The following is a 15,966-nucleotide window of genomic DNA, read 5'->3' on the forward strand; positions in this document are numbered from 1 at the left end:
CTAGGAACACTTGGCTTTGAGTTATTAATAAATCCAAAACTTACCCTCACTCTTTCTTGTAGTTTTTTTTGGCAATATCAAGTAATGCTGTCCTATGCACCCTTCAATTTGGCTACCAAAAAATGTTGCGATGATTATTACATTATTGAAAGGATGAACAAAAACAAGGAGTAAGGACCGACACTTTTGCATCATAGGCTTGGCGGCGTTGTGTTAAATCACTTAGCAGCAACTTAATAGGCCTCTCTCCCAACACCTTAATAAGAACCCAAAACAAAACGGTTTAGGCCAACAAGTGTTAGGAGTTTTTTAATACTGGGCTGATAAACTTAAGGCCCAAATCTGATTCCAATGATAAAGAGCTCTGTCACTTTCAAACTGTTGTTGCAGCTGTTATTTGGGATTGATCACCTTTGTTTTCCTAAACTAGTCAAGCAAGGTGGGCGGGACGCATATACACCCAAAAATGGTTGGTTTCTTAATTATGCTTGATGTGATAATGCCGCAATTTAGTGTGTCTTATGTCTCTTTTAATCTTCCATTTGAGTCTCAATTCACATTCTTCCGACTCTTTTACTATGTTGCGCAGAAAACAAAAAGCAGAGCATATTATTGTCGGTGGTCAAAGTTTGCGTAAAGTCAGCAAACCAAAACAAAAGAAGTGATTGAAACCATACGAGGCCACATTTGTTATGTTCCGTATAAAGCTCCAACGGATCAAAAAAGTCGAATCCGAACTGTATGTAGATGATAGGGAGGAACAAAGGAAAGAATAATATAGGTTAAGTTCAAAGTGCTCTCATGTCGTCAATGCATTCGTCATCATGAAGAAGTAAATATATTCCAAGTGGATGGGTTTTGGAGGTCCACACATGCGTCCTCAATGACGTCCACGTTCCTTTATAGACGAAATAAAGACTCACGTTCCTACTTCTTTTGATCAATCAATGTGTATAAATATGTGCCTAGATATATCCATTATCCTCCACAATCCAAGGAAAAAACAAAACTTGAAAGTGGTTTCGAAAGAAAAATCAAACAAAATCCGAATTCATGGAAATGGAAAACGCAGTAGCAAAACAGAGTATACCTCTTCTCACTCCCTATAAGATGGGAAGATTCAATCTTTCTCATAGGTAATATTTTATAAGTTGTATATATCCCTAACTTTGTCGTTTTGATGACTTCTGAGTCCTTCAAAATAACAAAAGCTTGATTCGTTTTGTTTCTATATATATAATATAGGGTTGTTCTGGCGCCACTGACGAGACAGAGATCGTACGGAAACGTTCCTCAGCCTCACGCTGCGATTTATTACTCTCAGAGAACGACTCCTGGAGGTTTTCTCATCACTGAAGCCACCGGTGTTTCAGATACAGCTCAAGGGTAACTTAAATTCTTCCTTTTTTGATTAAAGTTTACGTTTTTATTTATTTCTGTGGGTTTTTGATTCTGATCCTATCACATTTGTGTGATCTGTTGATCTTCAAAGGTATCAAGATACCCCTGGGATATGGACTAAAGAGCATGTGGAGGCATGGAAGCCAATCGTTGATGCTGTTCATGCCAAGGGTGGTGTCTTCTTCTGTCAGATCTGGCATGTTGGCCGTGTTTCTAACCGAGGGTTCCAGCCAAATGGACAAGCTCCTATCTCTTGTTCGGCTAAGCCATTGATGCCTCAAATCCGCTCTAATGGTATTGACGAAGCCATGTTTACTCCTCCAAGACGCCTAGACATCGAAGAAATCCCCGGCATTGTCAACGATTTTAGGCTTGCAGCAAGAAATGCTATGGAAGCTGGTAAGTGAATCTGGCTTGGGAATTAATTCAAGAATCTGAATAATCATTTCAAGATTCTTATCTTTTGAATGTTTGTTTGTTGCAGGCTTTGATGGAGTTGAGATTCATGGAGCTAATGGCTATCTGATTGACCAGTTCATGAAGGATACGGTGAATGATAGAACTGATGAGTACGGTGGATCATTGGAAAAACGTTGCAGATTTGCTTTGGAAATAGTTGATGCAGTGGCTAAGGAGATCGGACCAGACCGTGTTGGTATCAGGCTTTCTCCGTTTGCTGACTACATGGAATCCGGAGACACTAATCCAGGAGCATTGGGGCTTTACATGGCGGAATCTCTGAACAAATACGGAATCCTCTACTGTCATGTGATTGAAGCCAGAATGAAAACAATGGGAGAAGTACATGCATGTCCTCACACGTTAATGCCTATGAGGAAAGCCTTTAAGGGGACTTTCATCTCTGCTGGAGGTTTCGCGAGGGAAGATGGGAATGAGGCCGTGTCAAAGGGAAGAACCGATCTCGTGGCTTATGGTAGATGGTTTCTGGCCAACCCTGATCTGCCAAAGAGGTTCCAAGTTGATGCACCGCTCAATAAATATGATAGACCAACGTTTTACACTTCTGATCCTGTCGTGGGTTACACCGATTACCCTTTTCTTGAATCAACAGTAGCTTAAAATTGTTATCAACAATCTTGTGTGTTTCCCTTTTTCTTGTAATAAGTTTCTGGCATTTCTTCTTTATGCTTGAGGTCATTATAGTTTTACAATAATAGTTTTCTTGAATTTCTAAATTAGGAACTTATCCCGCAGTGGGGAAACTGTTATCTACCTCATACAATAACCAGAAAATAAGATTTAAAAAAACTTAAAGTCCAAAGCAAACTAGGAAGCATCCTCTATGTATAATTTAGACAACAACATTATTTTGTCTCTCTCCTTAACCTCTCTCACTTCTTTTGTAAATATTTCGACTATAAGCAGGAAGATAAGTCGCTTTTTTCTGCAGCAGACAATACATAACAAGCCTGCGAGTGTTTTAAGCTCCAGAGTAGACATGTGAATGTTCAGAGAATCTTGAAGAGTCTCTTCAGTTTCAAAATGAGCTCCCATTTCTCTGGAGACATTTCTTTCTGCAATTGTTATGTTTTTTTTTTGTTTTTGGTCAGAACGATGATGATGATGATTTATAGAAAACGCAGAATGGGAAATAACTTATCTTATCCTCCGCTTACCTTGTAGCTTTTTTTTGAGAATGTCGATAGATCTCCTCGAAATGTGACTCACAAGCTCATCTTTCTTGTCAAAGTGCCTTCCAAACGTCTTCTGTTCTTCACGATTTGAAGCAACAATCTGTGTTATACCACCAGAGAAAAGCATCTTGATTACAAGGTGAATGCATCAAATTGAAACTTCAGCAACCATAAGTACTCTTTTGTCTCTCTCTGTAAACAAAAGTTGTTATTACCTTAATCGCCACCTCGTCGCCTTTCTCTGCATAGCCTACAGGCTTGTGGTTCTTCTCAATAGAGGCAATGCGGCCAATATCTATAAACTCTCTGATGGGGACACAAATGGGGGTTACGATCTAAAAACCAAGACGAATGTTAAAAAGAATGAGAATCCTTCAATGAATCGTATTGTGCAAGTTACCGAGAGAATATAGAAGACGACCTTAACTCCAATAGGATACCTTAAGTATACCGTCGACGACCTTAACTCCAAGGATTATTGGGTCTTTCTTATTGAACTCACGTAGAATGTTAAGGATACATGGGAAGACCACTTCATCGGCTGATTCCTTCTTTTTCTCCTCTTTGATTTTCTCAATGTAATCCTTATATAGATCGAATAGATGATAGATGATATCAGCGCAGAAGATTTTAACTCCCATATCGTCAGCAAGTTCACGAGCCTCTGTAGTCACTTTGACGTCAAAAGCCAAAATTATAGCATCTTCTTTTTTCTTCTCGAGCATCACTCCAGCCTTTATTATATCCTTCTTATGCACAGGCCCTATGCCAATACCACTGACTGGTATCCTTACAGCTGGGGACTTCAAGAATTCAAGCAATGCTTCTAATGACCCTAGTGTAGACGCTTGTACATAAACTCCTTCACCACTTTTTTCAATTCTGCTCATAACTGACTCCATATCTTCCATAACCGAATTCTTAATTGCATCCATGTCATCATCAGGTCCAACCACATGCAGGCAAGTACCAGCAACTGCGTGTTCAAGTCCCTGAGCAGTAATCTTGATGCTCTGTGCAGCCTTTATTTTTTTGTGATGCAGATAAGTACCCTTCACCCTTGACTCCTTCATTGGATGAGGAGTCAGTAGTGCTCTAATCGTTGTGACAATAGGTTCCTGAAATATGAGGAAGATATAAGATCAGTATACTAATTTCTATGTATACCCACTACATTACTTGTTTGGATTTAGAAAATAAAGTTTTTACTTGCCTGTAGCCCACAAACGACGATTTGATCACCTTCATGGAGTTCACCGTTTACCAACACAACATCAATTGTTGTACCATGGCCTTCAATAACTTTGACCTCAAGGACAGTGCACTATTCAAAAATTTCAAGAAAGGATCAGAATCCTCATGCTGAAGTAATGCAGAAACAAGTGTTACCTTAAAAGAGATAAGAGAGAGACCTGCACTTTGTCAACATATGTAAGTTTCTCAACCATTGTTTTCTGAGCCCATTGAACCAAAAACAGCAAGAGATCTGGGATCCCTTCCCCACTGAAATATCAAGAACCAACTATCTTAGCAAGAGATCTGTTACGCTGTACATTAGAAACAAATAAGCAGAGATACATACCTAATAGCACTAGTGGGAACAATACTGAGATATTCTCCCTTTTCTTTATTCTTGTAATAAAGCTCAGTGTTGAGTCCTTGCTCCTGGAACTGGGTTTTAATCTGGGAACACCAGTGAAACAACATAACTTGAACGATATGTAAACCAAAGTGATAGCTCAAATCATACATAAGAAACTCTAGATGTATGACTTACCTCAGCGAGCTTCTTGTTAAATAAATCTTTAACATCTTTAGTTTGCTGTCTAATTGCCTTCACGAAAGGAGCATTCTTGCATTTTTTCCATCCAGAAATCCTATCCACCTGGAAGTTTAAGAATTTTATTTCCCATCTATATAAGTTTCTCCCACTTTGTACTAAAAACAGAGAACAAAGACGCCATCCAAACAGAATGACAAGCAGTCTCACCTTATTTAATGCAACAATAAACTCTGTATTCCTCATTCTCAAGAGATTTAGAGATTCTATTGTTTGCGGCTGTAACCAATGCGTTATGTCAACCACCAAAATGGCAATGTCACACAAACTTGAACCTCTAGACCGCAGATTCGTGAAGGACTCATGGCCAGGTGTATCGATAACCAATACACCGGGCACATTAAGTTGTGCATCAGCTCTCAGTTCCATAGTCCTCTCTTGGATGTTTTCCGCAGGTAAATAAGTTGCACCAATCTGCTGAGTAATACCTCCAGCCTCACCTTCCTGTACATTTGTTCCTCTGATGCAATCCAACAGCTTTGTTTTACCAGCATCGACATGACCCATGATACAACAAATAATAGAACGGATATTTTCTCCACCTTCTTCTATAACTTCACTCGAAGCTAAACCTTTACCCTTCTTAGAACGTTTTGTCTGCTTAGCATCTTCCACTTCATGCACAGCTTTTACAGCAGCTGTTGTTGGCTTGCCCATACCTGCTGGTTTTTCAGCTTCAGGGTCTGTGTAGAAATTCAAAAGATAAAATTAAAAACAGACATTGGATGAAACACTAGGAAGAAGAACAAAGAACTACATTTCATACTAACCTGAATCGTGTGTCTTTGATACAACATCCGTTAATTATTTCTTAACCACAGGCTGAGAGTCTTCCTCTTCATCATCAAAATCACCTTTGATGTTAAGATCAACATTATCCCAGATTTTTGCATCCCATTCATCTTCTTCATAATCTTCCCTAGCCCCATTCTCCTGAGCAGGTCCTGATTTCTCATCTGAGTTTGATGATTCTACTAAATCAATCTTTTCAGTGTCTGCTAAAGTATCTGGTGCACTTGCATGGTGTTATGTTGGCTCTACCTCATCTTCCACCTGGACAGAAGTGTCTTTGCCTTTCTGGCGAGATGATTTTTTCTTGTTGGCATAAATGGGACGCTTTGAAGAAGTAGCCTCACCATCATTATCTGCAACAGGAAGACCTCCACCAGCAGCCAAGAGCTGATTCTTAAAAGCCTCCCTCTTCTGAGCTTCAGTCTTTTGCTTTGCAGTTAGAAGCTTGCCCTCTTGCTTCTTCCACAAGAGTTTCTCCTTTTCCTTTTCCTTTCTCTTACGCTTAGCCTCCTCAGCTTGAGCCTCAAACTCTTCCTGCGTGCGGCGCTCCTCTTCCTCCTTTCTTAATTTTTCTTCTTCTTCCTTCTTTTTTCGCTCTTCGGCTTCTTGTCGCCGTGCAAGAGCCTCTTGCATCGCTCTAACATGTTTGGGAATTTTCTTCTCTGCTGCTTGACCCTTTGAATCCTTCTTCTTCGGCTGTTGTGCCTCAGTTACTGATTCTTCTTGTTTTTCCTCCTTAGCCTCTACAGAAGAGGTTGCTGCTGCTGCTTTTTTTTCCTTCTCTTTCTCCTTCTTCTTTTTCTTTTTCTTCGCTGCAGCACTCTCAACAGTCTCTTCTTTTCCTTCCTTCTCACCAGCATTCTCTACCCGTGCAACTGGCCCAGGCTGAGCTTGAACTTTCTCTTCTCCGCGGGTGGATGAAGCAGCAGGGGTTTCTCCAAGTTCTGCAAGAAGTTTGTCCAAATCATCCTCTTCCTCTACTGTCCTTCCACTCTTATTCTTCTTCTTTTTCTTACTCTTTCCAGTTTCTACAACAGGAGTTTTAGCTAGACAACTTTCGTCTGCAACTGAGTCATCGCCTAATGAGGCCAAGACACTGCTGCCCTTCTGTTTTGAAGATTTCTTCTTACCTGAAAACGTGATTTCACCGGGAGAGCCTTCTTCCTCATCTCCATCAACTTCTTCGCTATCATCACCACGAAGGATATCAAAAGCTAAAACCGCAAAGCCTTTTTTACCCTTGTTCTTCTTCGCAGCGATAACAACTTTCTCTTCCTCAGTATTTATTGAGTACTCATGATCTTCATCAATTTGAGCAAACTTCTTCTTAGATTTAGTAGCAGCAACAACTAGAGATGACGCAGCAGGTTGCTGCTCATCATCATCATCTCCACCACGAGCACTCGGCTTCTTCCGACCCATTGATTTATTTCACGCACGATATTGAATCGGTTGTGATGACATCTTTTTATATATGGTGGCATTACTGAATCGAGCTCATGCATTTTTTTTTTTTTTTTAAATCTATCCTTTAATAAATTTCTAAAATTATTTATAACCCTAATATCTTATCAGATTTAGTATTTGGTAAAACCATTCAAAAGCTAGAATGAAATCTAGCTTATTAGAAGACTAGGATAAGACCTGCACATACGGGAAACCCTTATTTTTTTCCTTATTGAATAAAATTGTATATTAAAATATTTTGTTCAATAAAATAGTATTGTATTGGACAAAAAATATCATGTATTTGAATATGATGTACAGATGTATAAATTCAACAAAAACCATAAGAGTAATAGTTTTTGGCAACTGTATCGATGGGTTTTTATTTAGATCCGAATTTGGCCCACTAACACTCTTATCTTCTTCTCAATGTTCTTTTCGCGAAAACAAAAAGACAGCAAAAATCAAAACGTCGAAACGATAGAGACATTTGTCTGATCGAGTCAAAAAACGAATTGAACAATATAGATCAGATTTCTCTGATAATCTCTGAGATAATGATATTTTGAGTTCGGAATTCCAGTAAAAGCAACCAGATCGGATTCCCCCAAAATGATTTGGATTTATCTGATCATCTGTCTTTTTGTAAAAAAAAAAATTTCGACTTCCATGGATAAGTAAGGTAATTGTCTAACTTTTATTTTTATATTCGCCGTTTCAATTATCAAGATTCTGTGTAGATTTCTAATTTACTTGTTCTTTTATGTATGTATATAGTATCGGTCTGGATTCTTAAAGGATTGAATCGAATATGGATCTTCTTGTACAGGTTTGTATATATTTCCAAAAATTTAAATCATGTTTTTTGTTTAAATCGAATCATTCTATGATCTATAATTACCGTCTTTGTTGATTTGTAAACAAAAAACAGGAATACAAATAAAGAAGCCTAAATGAAAACTAAGGAAAAAAACCTTTCGAATTGCTCATGAATTCTCTACTCTAATATTTATGTTTTGTTTGTGCTGGGTAAAATTTCTTTGAATTAGACGGTAATTGGACTCGGCAATTAGATTGAAGGAGGAATATAAACATATTGGTCTATTCAATAACTTTTTCTTTGCATAAAGTTTTCAAATGAAAGGTAAGAAAGCAAATCAATTTTGGTTTAACACTTTTATAGTGTTCATTTTCGTTTAACAAAACTAATGTGACATTTGTTTATTTGTGAGGGTAATTCTGGTTTTGGACTAATTTTAAACTACCTTACAAAATGGAAAGTGTTGTAAAGAACAAATCTATACACAATCCTCGTAAATCATTATCGAGGTAAGTTAATCAAGTTTGAATTCGACATAAATTTTATATTTTAGTCCAACAAATAAAATAAAGGGAAAATTATAAATAAATGATCTTTTTCTAAAAATTTGGCCATATACATTTTTTTTAGAAAAGTTTGGTTAAATAGGTTTTATTAATCGAAAATAGCCAATTATACCCTTAATTATTTTTTCAGATAAATTTTGTTGTTTTGGGGCTCCATCGAGTGGGCCTAATTTATTGTTTTGGGTTTTGACAAATTAAGAAAAATTTCACTTTGTCGAGACAAAGTAAGAAACCAATTACGGTAATTTTTTTTTCCAAAAGGGCTAATTGAGACAAAACCCTTCCGCCGTATCTCACCATCGTCACCATCTCGTCGTCACCATCTCACCGTCATCTCTCACCGTCGTCACCATCTCACCGTCGTCTCTCACCATCGTCACCATCTCACCGTCGTCTCTCTCCATCTTGACCATCTCACCGTCGTCTTTCTCCATCGTCACCATCTCTCTCCATCTTCACCATCATCCGCCGATTCGATTTCTTCACCGTCTTCCGCCGTCTATCCATCTTCACTGTCTTCCGCCTTCTATCCATCTGCTTCTTACTCGTTTTGGTGGTCTCCTCTTCACTATCTCAAGCTCAATCCGGTTGAATTTCTCTTCTCCATTGCTCCTTGTCGATCGAATTGGGTATGTTAATTGTGTTTTTTTTTTCATGTTTAAATTTTGTCCTTGTTTAATCTCGATTTCAATCTAGAATTGTCTAATGATAAGTAAATTATTAAATTTTCAGTTTGGATTTCTCTTAACCATGACTCCATGTTTATCGAATTTGGTATGTTTAATTGTGGAATTTTTTTGGGAAATTTTAATTTTTATCCTTTTGTAATCTCTTTTTCAATCCAGAATTCAAATGAACATCAAAGTTGTTTATAGAACATCATAGTTTTAGATCCGTTTAGCATATTGACCATATAATTCTTGATTTTTTTTGCATGTTGATTATTATTTTTTGTATTCTATTGACTTTAAAGGAAAAATTGTGTACCAGGGTTGATGAAACAAGATCGATAAAGCTAGTTAACAAGAACAAGAGTGATCCGTTTAGTATTCTATTTTTTTTTTCAAGTTTCTGTTAGCAGCTAAATGATTAGTAGTCATAGTTTTCTTGTTCTTAAATCATACTTTTAGTAATCTGTTTTTTTTGTTTTGTAAAATTGAAGTCTCATATCTTTGTTGATTTATTTCAGTTTTGGCTAATTTTTACTAATTCATTTTTTACTTTTTTCGGCAGGAATGGAAAAGAAGTACCCTAAACGGCTTATGGAAGATGGAAGCGAGCCACAAGTTGGGCAGATAAATAACACTTGTCGAATGTCAATCTTACACAAAATCAAGAAGGCATTACCAGAAGAGTATGAGATTGTGAAGGGTGATCCAGTTTTTGCATCTGTATTGCATTGTATGAGAATGGTCTTGGGTACTCAGCTCGGTTGATACACAGCATCATGTGTAGGCAGTTGGTGACTAAGAGAAGACATGAGCTGTGGTTTGTGTTTGGTAAGAAGCCGCTTAGATTCTCAATGCAAGAATTCCATGCAGTTACTGGTCTTAAGTACAATGCCGATTTCAGTCATGATTCAGAGAGTTGGACAGATGATAATGGGTTTTGGAGCAAATTGTTGAAGAGAGGTGGTATCATTACCATTCAAAACTTGATGAAGACCCACCTTGAAGCAGCTCCATCGTGGAGAAAAAAAGAAGATAGAATTCGGTTTGTGTATGTTTGTGTGATTGCTGGGTTGGTAGTGGCTAAGGATGAGAAGAAAGCTATACCACATTCATACATCAAGCTGGTCATGGATCTAGAGAAGGTTAGGAATTCTCCTTGGGGTCTTGTAGCTTTTGACCATTTAGTTAGCTCTATAGTGGAAGCAAGAAAGAAACTGAAGAACCCCATTAGTTACATCCTCAATGGTTTCTCATATGCTCTTCAAGTTTGGGTTATGGAAGTCATTCCTCTCATTGGACAACTTATGGGAGAGAAGATTGACACAGAGATTACAGTTAGCCGAATCTCTAATTGGAAAGGTGCTGCTAAAGTATCATATGATGAGCTCCTCCTTGTAGAGAAATCAATTGGAAACAAGGTCAGTTGACTTCTTCTTTTTTCTTTTAAGTTTAAATTCGAGTACATTGAGTTTTTTTTTTTAATTGGTTTCTTTGTTATTGTTTTATCAGGATGTTGTTTATCCATGCATTTCCTCCACTGGAAACTTTGATGTATTGGAGTCCATTGAATATTTGAGGGGTGATGAAATTAAAGATTGTGAAGTGGACAAATTGGAAGCTTTGATCAGATCTGGCTATGATTTTGGAGATCATATTTGGGAGAGTGGCGAAGGATATGGTGTGGAAGATGATAACATTGAGGATGTTGGTGTGGAACAATCTCAGACTGTTGGAGGGGACAATGAAGTTTCGGTTGGAGAGGAGAGTGGTGAGAAGCAAGCTAATATCCCAGAAGTGTCTAGCTTGAAGAAGAGGAAGAAGAAGCAAGTTGACCATGGAGCAGAGACATGGAAAAGAATGGTGTTATCTCAGAGAGCATCAACTTCACATTGTTCATGTGGAGATGATATGAAGCGGTTCTTTAAGGAGTTAATTGACTCTTCTTTCAAGAGCTTCACAGAGACCTTTGGGGAACGATTGCTAACAATGGAGAAAGATGTATCAGATATCAAGGCCTTGATATCCAGACCAGCAGAAGTGGATCCTAAGCCAGCAGTAGTGGATCCTAGTCCATCACGAGTGAAGCCCAAAACTTCGGTACATAAGAAGTAGCTCAATGCCTTGTTCGATTGTAATATGTTGTGTGGTCTTTCCTTTTTGTTGTATCCTTGTTTGTATGTGTATGTTGTAAACATAAATTATGTGTTGTAACTTATGTGTCATAATTTATGTGTTGTAACTTTAACTAAAGCCTTTCATAATTTTTTTTTTGACAGGTTGAACTGTTTGATTTAGATAATCTGTTGATAGACCTCAATGTAGATACACAAGACTATCTAAAGAACACAGTAAGACACTTATCTTAAAAGTCTGTTGTGACCGGATTTGATCCTACACTTAGTCCCAAAGACGCGGGTAAAGATGAACCGGATGCGGTGTTGACTTTAGTTTCTGATGATCTATGGAATGGTTTCGAAGAGTGGAATAGGCATCTCGAGTACGTGATTCAAATATTTTTATATACATGTTATGATTTATCAATTTTTTTTTTGTAATCTTACAATTGTTTTACGTTTACAGAAGCATTCAACTGGGTCCAACTTTACTTGATCAAGAATTGTTTAACCGAGTCATGATGGGCTTCAAATGGCTTGGAAACGAGGTACATGTCAATCTTTTTAAATATTATATTTTATATTCTTAAAGTAAGACAAACCTGAGTCTTTAAATATTTACAGGAAATGGATGCAATGATGTATATTTTTCGGGAGCATACATCTTTAGGCCGCCTAGAGTTGGATCGTGTAGGTTTCATGAATTGTCAGTTTAGCGAGCACGTCAAGGCCGACTACAATAAGTTTAGATCGGCAGGACGAACCCACACTTGGAATCACTTTTTGTTAGAGTATGCCAAAGGTGAACTGCCATCTCATGGAAAGACAGGAAAAAGTTGGGCTGTAGATTTGGATAGAATTTATGCACCGGTCTTCATTAACGGTAATCACTGGATCTCAGTTTGCATTAACTTCAGACTAAGAACAATTGAAGTCTTCGACTGTAATCAATACCAAAACAGAAGACACGTTGAGCCATTCGCTAATGTCATCCCTCGTCTTCTGAAGGAGATTCACAAAAAGGTTGATGGAAAAGCTCCCTTGTTGACTCCATACGAGATCATCCAGGTTCGTATGCCACCTAAATTAAATCGGTCAAGTTGTGATTGTGGAGTTTATGCCCTGAAGTATATCGAGTGTCACATGCGTGATCTATCTTATGAGTTGATTGACGATGAAAACATCAAGCAAGCTCGTTTGAAGTTGGCAGTCGATCTTTGGTCAGCAGCAAAGGATCCTGTGCTAGTGGAACGAATGAAAACTTATGTGCGTCCAGTGTATGCGGCTGAGTTTGTAGATCTTGCCTAATTTTTAAGTGTCTTTATGATTGTTTTGTAAATGATGGTTTTTGATGCTTTTGCTTGTTAGACCAATATCAGACTCATTAGTATTAATCCTCGATGGTGTTGATTTAGGACTGACTAATATGAGACTCAATAACATAAGGTCCTAAGCATAAGAACACAAAGAACACAAAAACATAACATATCCGATTTAAATGTTAACATAACAACACAAAAACATATCCGATTTGCCATAATTTAAACATATCAGATTTAAACCAGCTATTGACCCAAATTTAAATGTTGACCCGATGTAAGCATACCGATGACCCGGTTTTTAATTCAATATTAAGGAAAAAAATAAAATTAGGGATCTTCTTTTCCAATAATTGATCTTCCTCTCCAATACTCTCTTCTTCTTCTTTCCCGATACTTTCTTCTTCTTAAAATTAGGGATCTTCTTTTCCAATAATTGATCTTCCTCTCCAATACTCTCTTCTTCTTCTTTCCCGATACTTTCTTCTTCTTCATCGTAAAAACTGATAGGAGCCATGAGCCAACGTTCTTCGGCTGGATCGTCAGGGTTACCGTCGAGAAGTTCTCAGGTTGGAGTTCCGTGTAGATGCTGGTGTGGTGGAGAGATTAGAACCTACACCTCAAAGACGGAAGAGAATCCCTGTAGGAGATTTTACAGATGTGTTGTTGGTGTAAAGGTAATTTACTTTTATCAGTCCTTATTCATCACAATAGCTGAAATTTATTAAATATTGTTATCGAAACAATGATTTTAGGAGAAGAAGGAGAAACACATGTTCCGTTGGGTTGATGATGCTGTTCTAGAGGAGATTAGAATGGTTGAAAGCAAACAAAACCAACTCTTAGAGGACCTAAAAAAGATGGTAACAAACAATGTGGAGCTCCAAAAGGAGATGGTGAAGGAGATGGAAGAAAAGATGGAGAAGAATATGATTGAGATCATCAGGCAAGAGCTAATGGTTGCGAAAGAGAGTATGGAGAAGTCGAACAAGCAGAGGATTTGTGTACTAGTCGTATTGGCAGTTTCAATGGCCTGGCTTGATAAGAAGATGATATGATGTCTTTGGTTTCTGTATTTTGTTGTTATGCTTAACACTTTTTGTTAGTCTTGTTTTTTGTACTCTGGTTTTAATGAAAGTTTGATTGAAAGAAAACACCATCAAGGAATTTCAAAACACATGAGTACTTCAAATGTCTTAAATCAACACCATCAACGAATTTCAAAACAAATGAGTCTATTAATCGAAAATAAAAACCATCAAACACCATCATTCATCACAAAGCAGCTGCCGCGAAATCAAAAATTCAAAAACAGGAATCTTAAGTTGATGCACAAACCATTGTTATATCACGATATCACATGTCGTTCTGTTATGCCCTTCTTTGCCACACCGCGCACACTTATGTCTCTTTGACCCTTGTGAGTTTTGTGATGATTTTATCTTGTCTTCAGCGGATTCATATCTTCTTTTTCTTCGCCGTCCTGGATGTCTTCTTGTTTCAGGTGGTCGAACTTTTGCATCTTCAACATACTGTGGGACTCGCCATTCTTCTTCAGGAACACCTATTGGATTAACAGTTTCCTCATATTGCGATCTCCATGCAGTAGTGGTATACACATCATCAGCATAAGGATATAGATCCTTGCCTATATCAAAAGCTCCTTTTATAGCATGTCTACAAGGGAGTTTTTGGATGCTGAACTTTCCACATGAACAAGTCCTTCTTTCTAAGTCAACAATGTAGTCTACTCCATTACCTTTAACCTGGATCTGCGATCTGCTCATCAAATAACCGTTCATGAATTTACCTTTCTCTATTCTTCTTGAAATCTTTTTCTCCACCTCAACAGTTAAAGGATCTTTATGCTTTGCACTTAACTCTCTACTCTCATAAAACCAGCGTGTCATAATTTCTCTGATGCTGTCTAACAAAGGAATTATTGGATACTCTCTGGGTGTCCTCAAAGCAGCATTAATTGATCCAGCTGCATTGTTGGTGTTAATATCATACCTATAACCCGAAAAATGACAGCAAGCCCATTTTGTCACATCGGCTTTCTCTAGATAACTTCCAATAGCAGGACTAATATTGTTAATTTGCCCAAACTCTTTCTCAAACTCAGCAACTCTATAAGCTTTTGATGCTTTTGCAACCTTACCAGCGACACCTCTTCCCTTATGATATGTTATCACATTGCTAAGCAAGTGGTGGATGCAAATACCATGTTTAGCCAATGGATAGATGTTTCCAATTGATTTAGCAATCGATGTATGTCTATCTGACACAAATGATAAACCTTATTCATCAGCTATAACCATCTTAAGTTGCATAAAAAACCACTCCCATGAACAATCATTCTCAGAATCAGCAATTCCAAATGCGATTGGATACAAATTGGAGTTACCATCTACAACTGTAGCAACTAGGAGAACCCCTTTGTATTTATTCTTCAAAAATGTACCATCAACTACTATCACTTTCCGCATTGACTTGTAGAACCCTCTTGTTGATTGACCAAAAGAAATAAATAGATATTTAAATCTTCCATCAAAGTCAATTTCATAATTCGTGAACCTACCAGGATTCGCTTCTTGTAGCATGTGCAAGTATTTTGGAATCTTAGCATAACTTTTCTCAGGAATTCCTCTAACTTCGTTAACTGCATACTCCCGAGACTCCCAAGCTTGGTGATATGTTAGCTTGCAGCCGTACCTTGAACGAATAATATTAACTATATCATTCGGTTTAGGACCTTCCTTCACGCCCTCATAGCTTTGCTTAATGAGATGTCCAATTGTTCTTGCAGATGGAGTCCTACAAAATGAGTTTTTTTTTTTGAAGGGGCACATGTATGGTTACCCACAAACTTGTTGATTTTGAAATATGTAGACGTTTGTAAACACTCAGTCCGGAGACGCCAATTACAAACACTATCAATGCAGCGTATACACCACCATCTCTTATCAGATTTTGTAATCCTATAGTCGCAGTTATATTTCATTGCATACATTTCTATAGTAACCTGTAAAGGTATAAGATTTGGACCTCATATATCTAAGTTGATCTTTACCCGTTTTGAAATTAGTTTTACTCAAATTAGTGAAAATAGAGTTTACCAAACCGAAATTTCTGATCTCATCTCATTACTCATAATTTTCCCGTATCTTATGGAGGGTAGTTTGGATAGTCTCTTTTAATTACCCACATTAATTTTTTTTTTGTCTTGTGTCTCCCAAATTATTAAATTTGTTTTGGTGCATATCATTAATTATAATAGAATTTTGGACACTTTTATCCGAATTACCCGTTCCTGTCCCTATCCGATATATCAAGATAATT

The 15,966-nt window shown here is 37.5% G+C and overlaps 2 protein-coding genes and 3 pseudogenes across 4 annotated transcripts; 3 read left to right on the forward strand and 2 right to left on the reverse strand.

Moving 5' to 3' along the window:
- Positions 1-881: 881 nt before the first annotated feature.
- LOC147941730 (12-oxophytodienoate reductase 1-like) lies at positions 882-2,597 on the forward strand. Its single transcript, XM_087459330.1, has 4 exons — positions 882-1,136; positions 1,246-1,386; positions 1,493-1,800; positions 1,886-2,597. The coding sequence occupies exons 1-4, from the start codon at positions 1,054-1,056 to the stop codon at positions 2,479-2,481; spliced, it is 1,128 nt and encodes a 375-aa protein (XP_087315456.1). The 5' UTR covers positions 882-1,053; the 3' UTR covers positions 2,482-2,597.
- LOC104704916 (eukaryotic translation initiation factor 5B-like) lies at positions 2,022-7,110 on the reverse strand (annotated as a pseudogene). Its single transcript, XR_015562379.1, has 10 exons — positions 5,667-7,110; positions 5,047-5,579; positions 4,834-4,941; positions 4,639-4,739; positions 4,469-4,559; positions 4,270-4,380; positions 3,497-4,174; positions 3,272-3,391; positions 3,039-3,156; positions 2,022-2,932 (listed from the first exon to the last, which is right to left on the reverse strand). The product of XR_015562379.1 is annotated as a eukaryotic translation initiation factor 5B-like (transcript).
- Positions 7,111-7,599: 489 nt separating this feature from the next.
- LOC104704917 (uncharacterized) lies at positions 7,600-12,613 on the forward strand (annotated as a pseudogene). Its single transcript, XR_015562004.1, has 7 exons — positions 7,600-7,816; positions 7,912-9,149; positions 9,754-10,609; positions 10,701-11,297; positions 11,468-11,688; positions 11,772-11,853; positions 11,930-12,613. The product of XR_015562004.1 is annotated as an uncharacterized LOC104704917 (transcript).
- A 526-nt stretch (positions 12,614-13,139) lies between these two features.
- LOC104704918 (uncharacterized protein At4g04775 pseudogene) lies at positions 13,140-13,682 on the forward strand (annotated as a pseudogene).
- A 285-nt stretch (positions 13,683-13,967) lies between these two features.
- On the reverse strand, positions 13,968-15,476 carry LOC147941731 (uncharacterized). The gene is made up of 2 exons (XM_087458624.1): positions 14,978-15,476; positions 13,968-14,905 (listed from the first exon to the last, which is right to left on the reverse strand). Exons 1-2 carry the CDS (start codon positions 15,474-15,476, stop codon positions 13,968-13,970), a joined length of 1,437 nt encoding a protein of 478 aa, XP_087314750.1.
- Positions 15,477-15,966: the final 490 nt, after the last annotated feature.

This window comes from Camelina sativa, chromosome 7 (assembly GCF_030686135.1).
Source record: "Camelina sativa cultivar CO46 ecotype springtype chromosome 7, ASM3068613v1".
NCBI lineage: Eukaryota > Viridiplantae > Streptophyta > Magnoliopsida > Brassicales > Brassicaceae > Camelina > Camelina sativa.

Bases quoted from the DNA above. Each gene is read 5' to 3' on its own strand.
- LOC147941730 (XM_087459330.1), top strand. From the start codon at position 1,054: ATGGAAATGGAAAACGCAGTAGCAAAACAGAGTATACCTCTTCTCACT. The intron at 1,137-1,245 runs GTAATATTTTAT...TATATAATATAG, and splicing joins AGATTCAATCTTTCTCATAG to GGTTGTTCTGGCGCCACTGA. The intron at 1,801-1,885 runs GTAAGTGAATCT...TGTTTGTTGCAG, and splicing joins AAGAAATGCTATGGAAGCTG to GCTTTGATGGAGTTGAGATT.
- LOC147941731 (XM_087458624.1), bottom strand. From the start codon at position 15,476: ATGTGCCCCTTCAAAAAAAAAAACTCATTTTGTAGGACTCCATCTGCA. The intron at 14,906-14,977 runs GTTCATGGGAGT...CATTTGTGTCAG, and splicing joins TGCTGATTCTGAGAATGATT to ATAGACATACATCGATTGCT.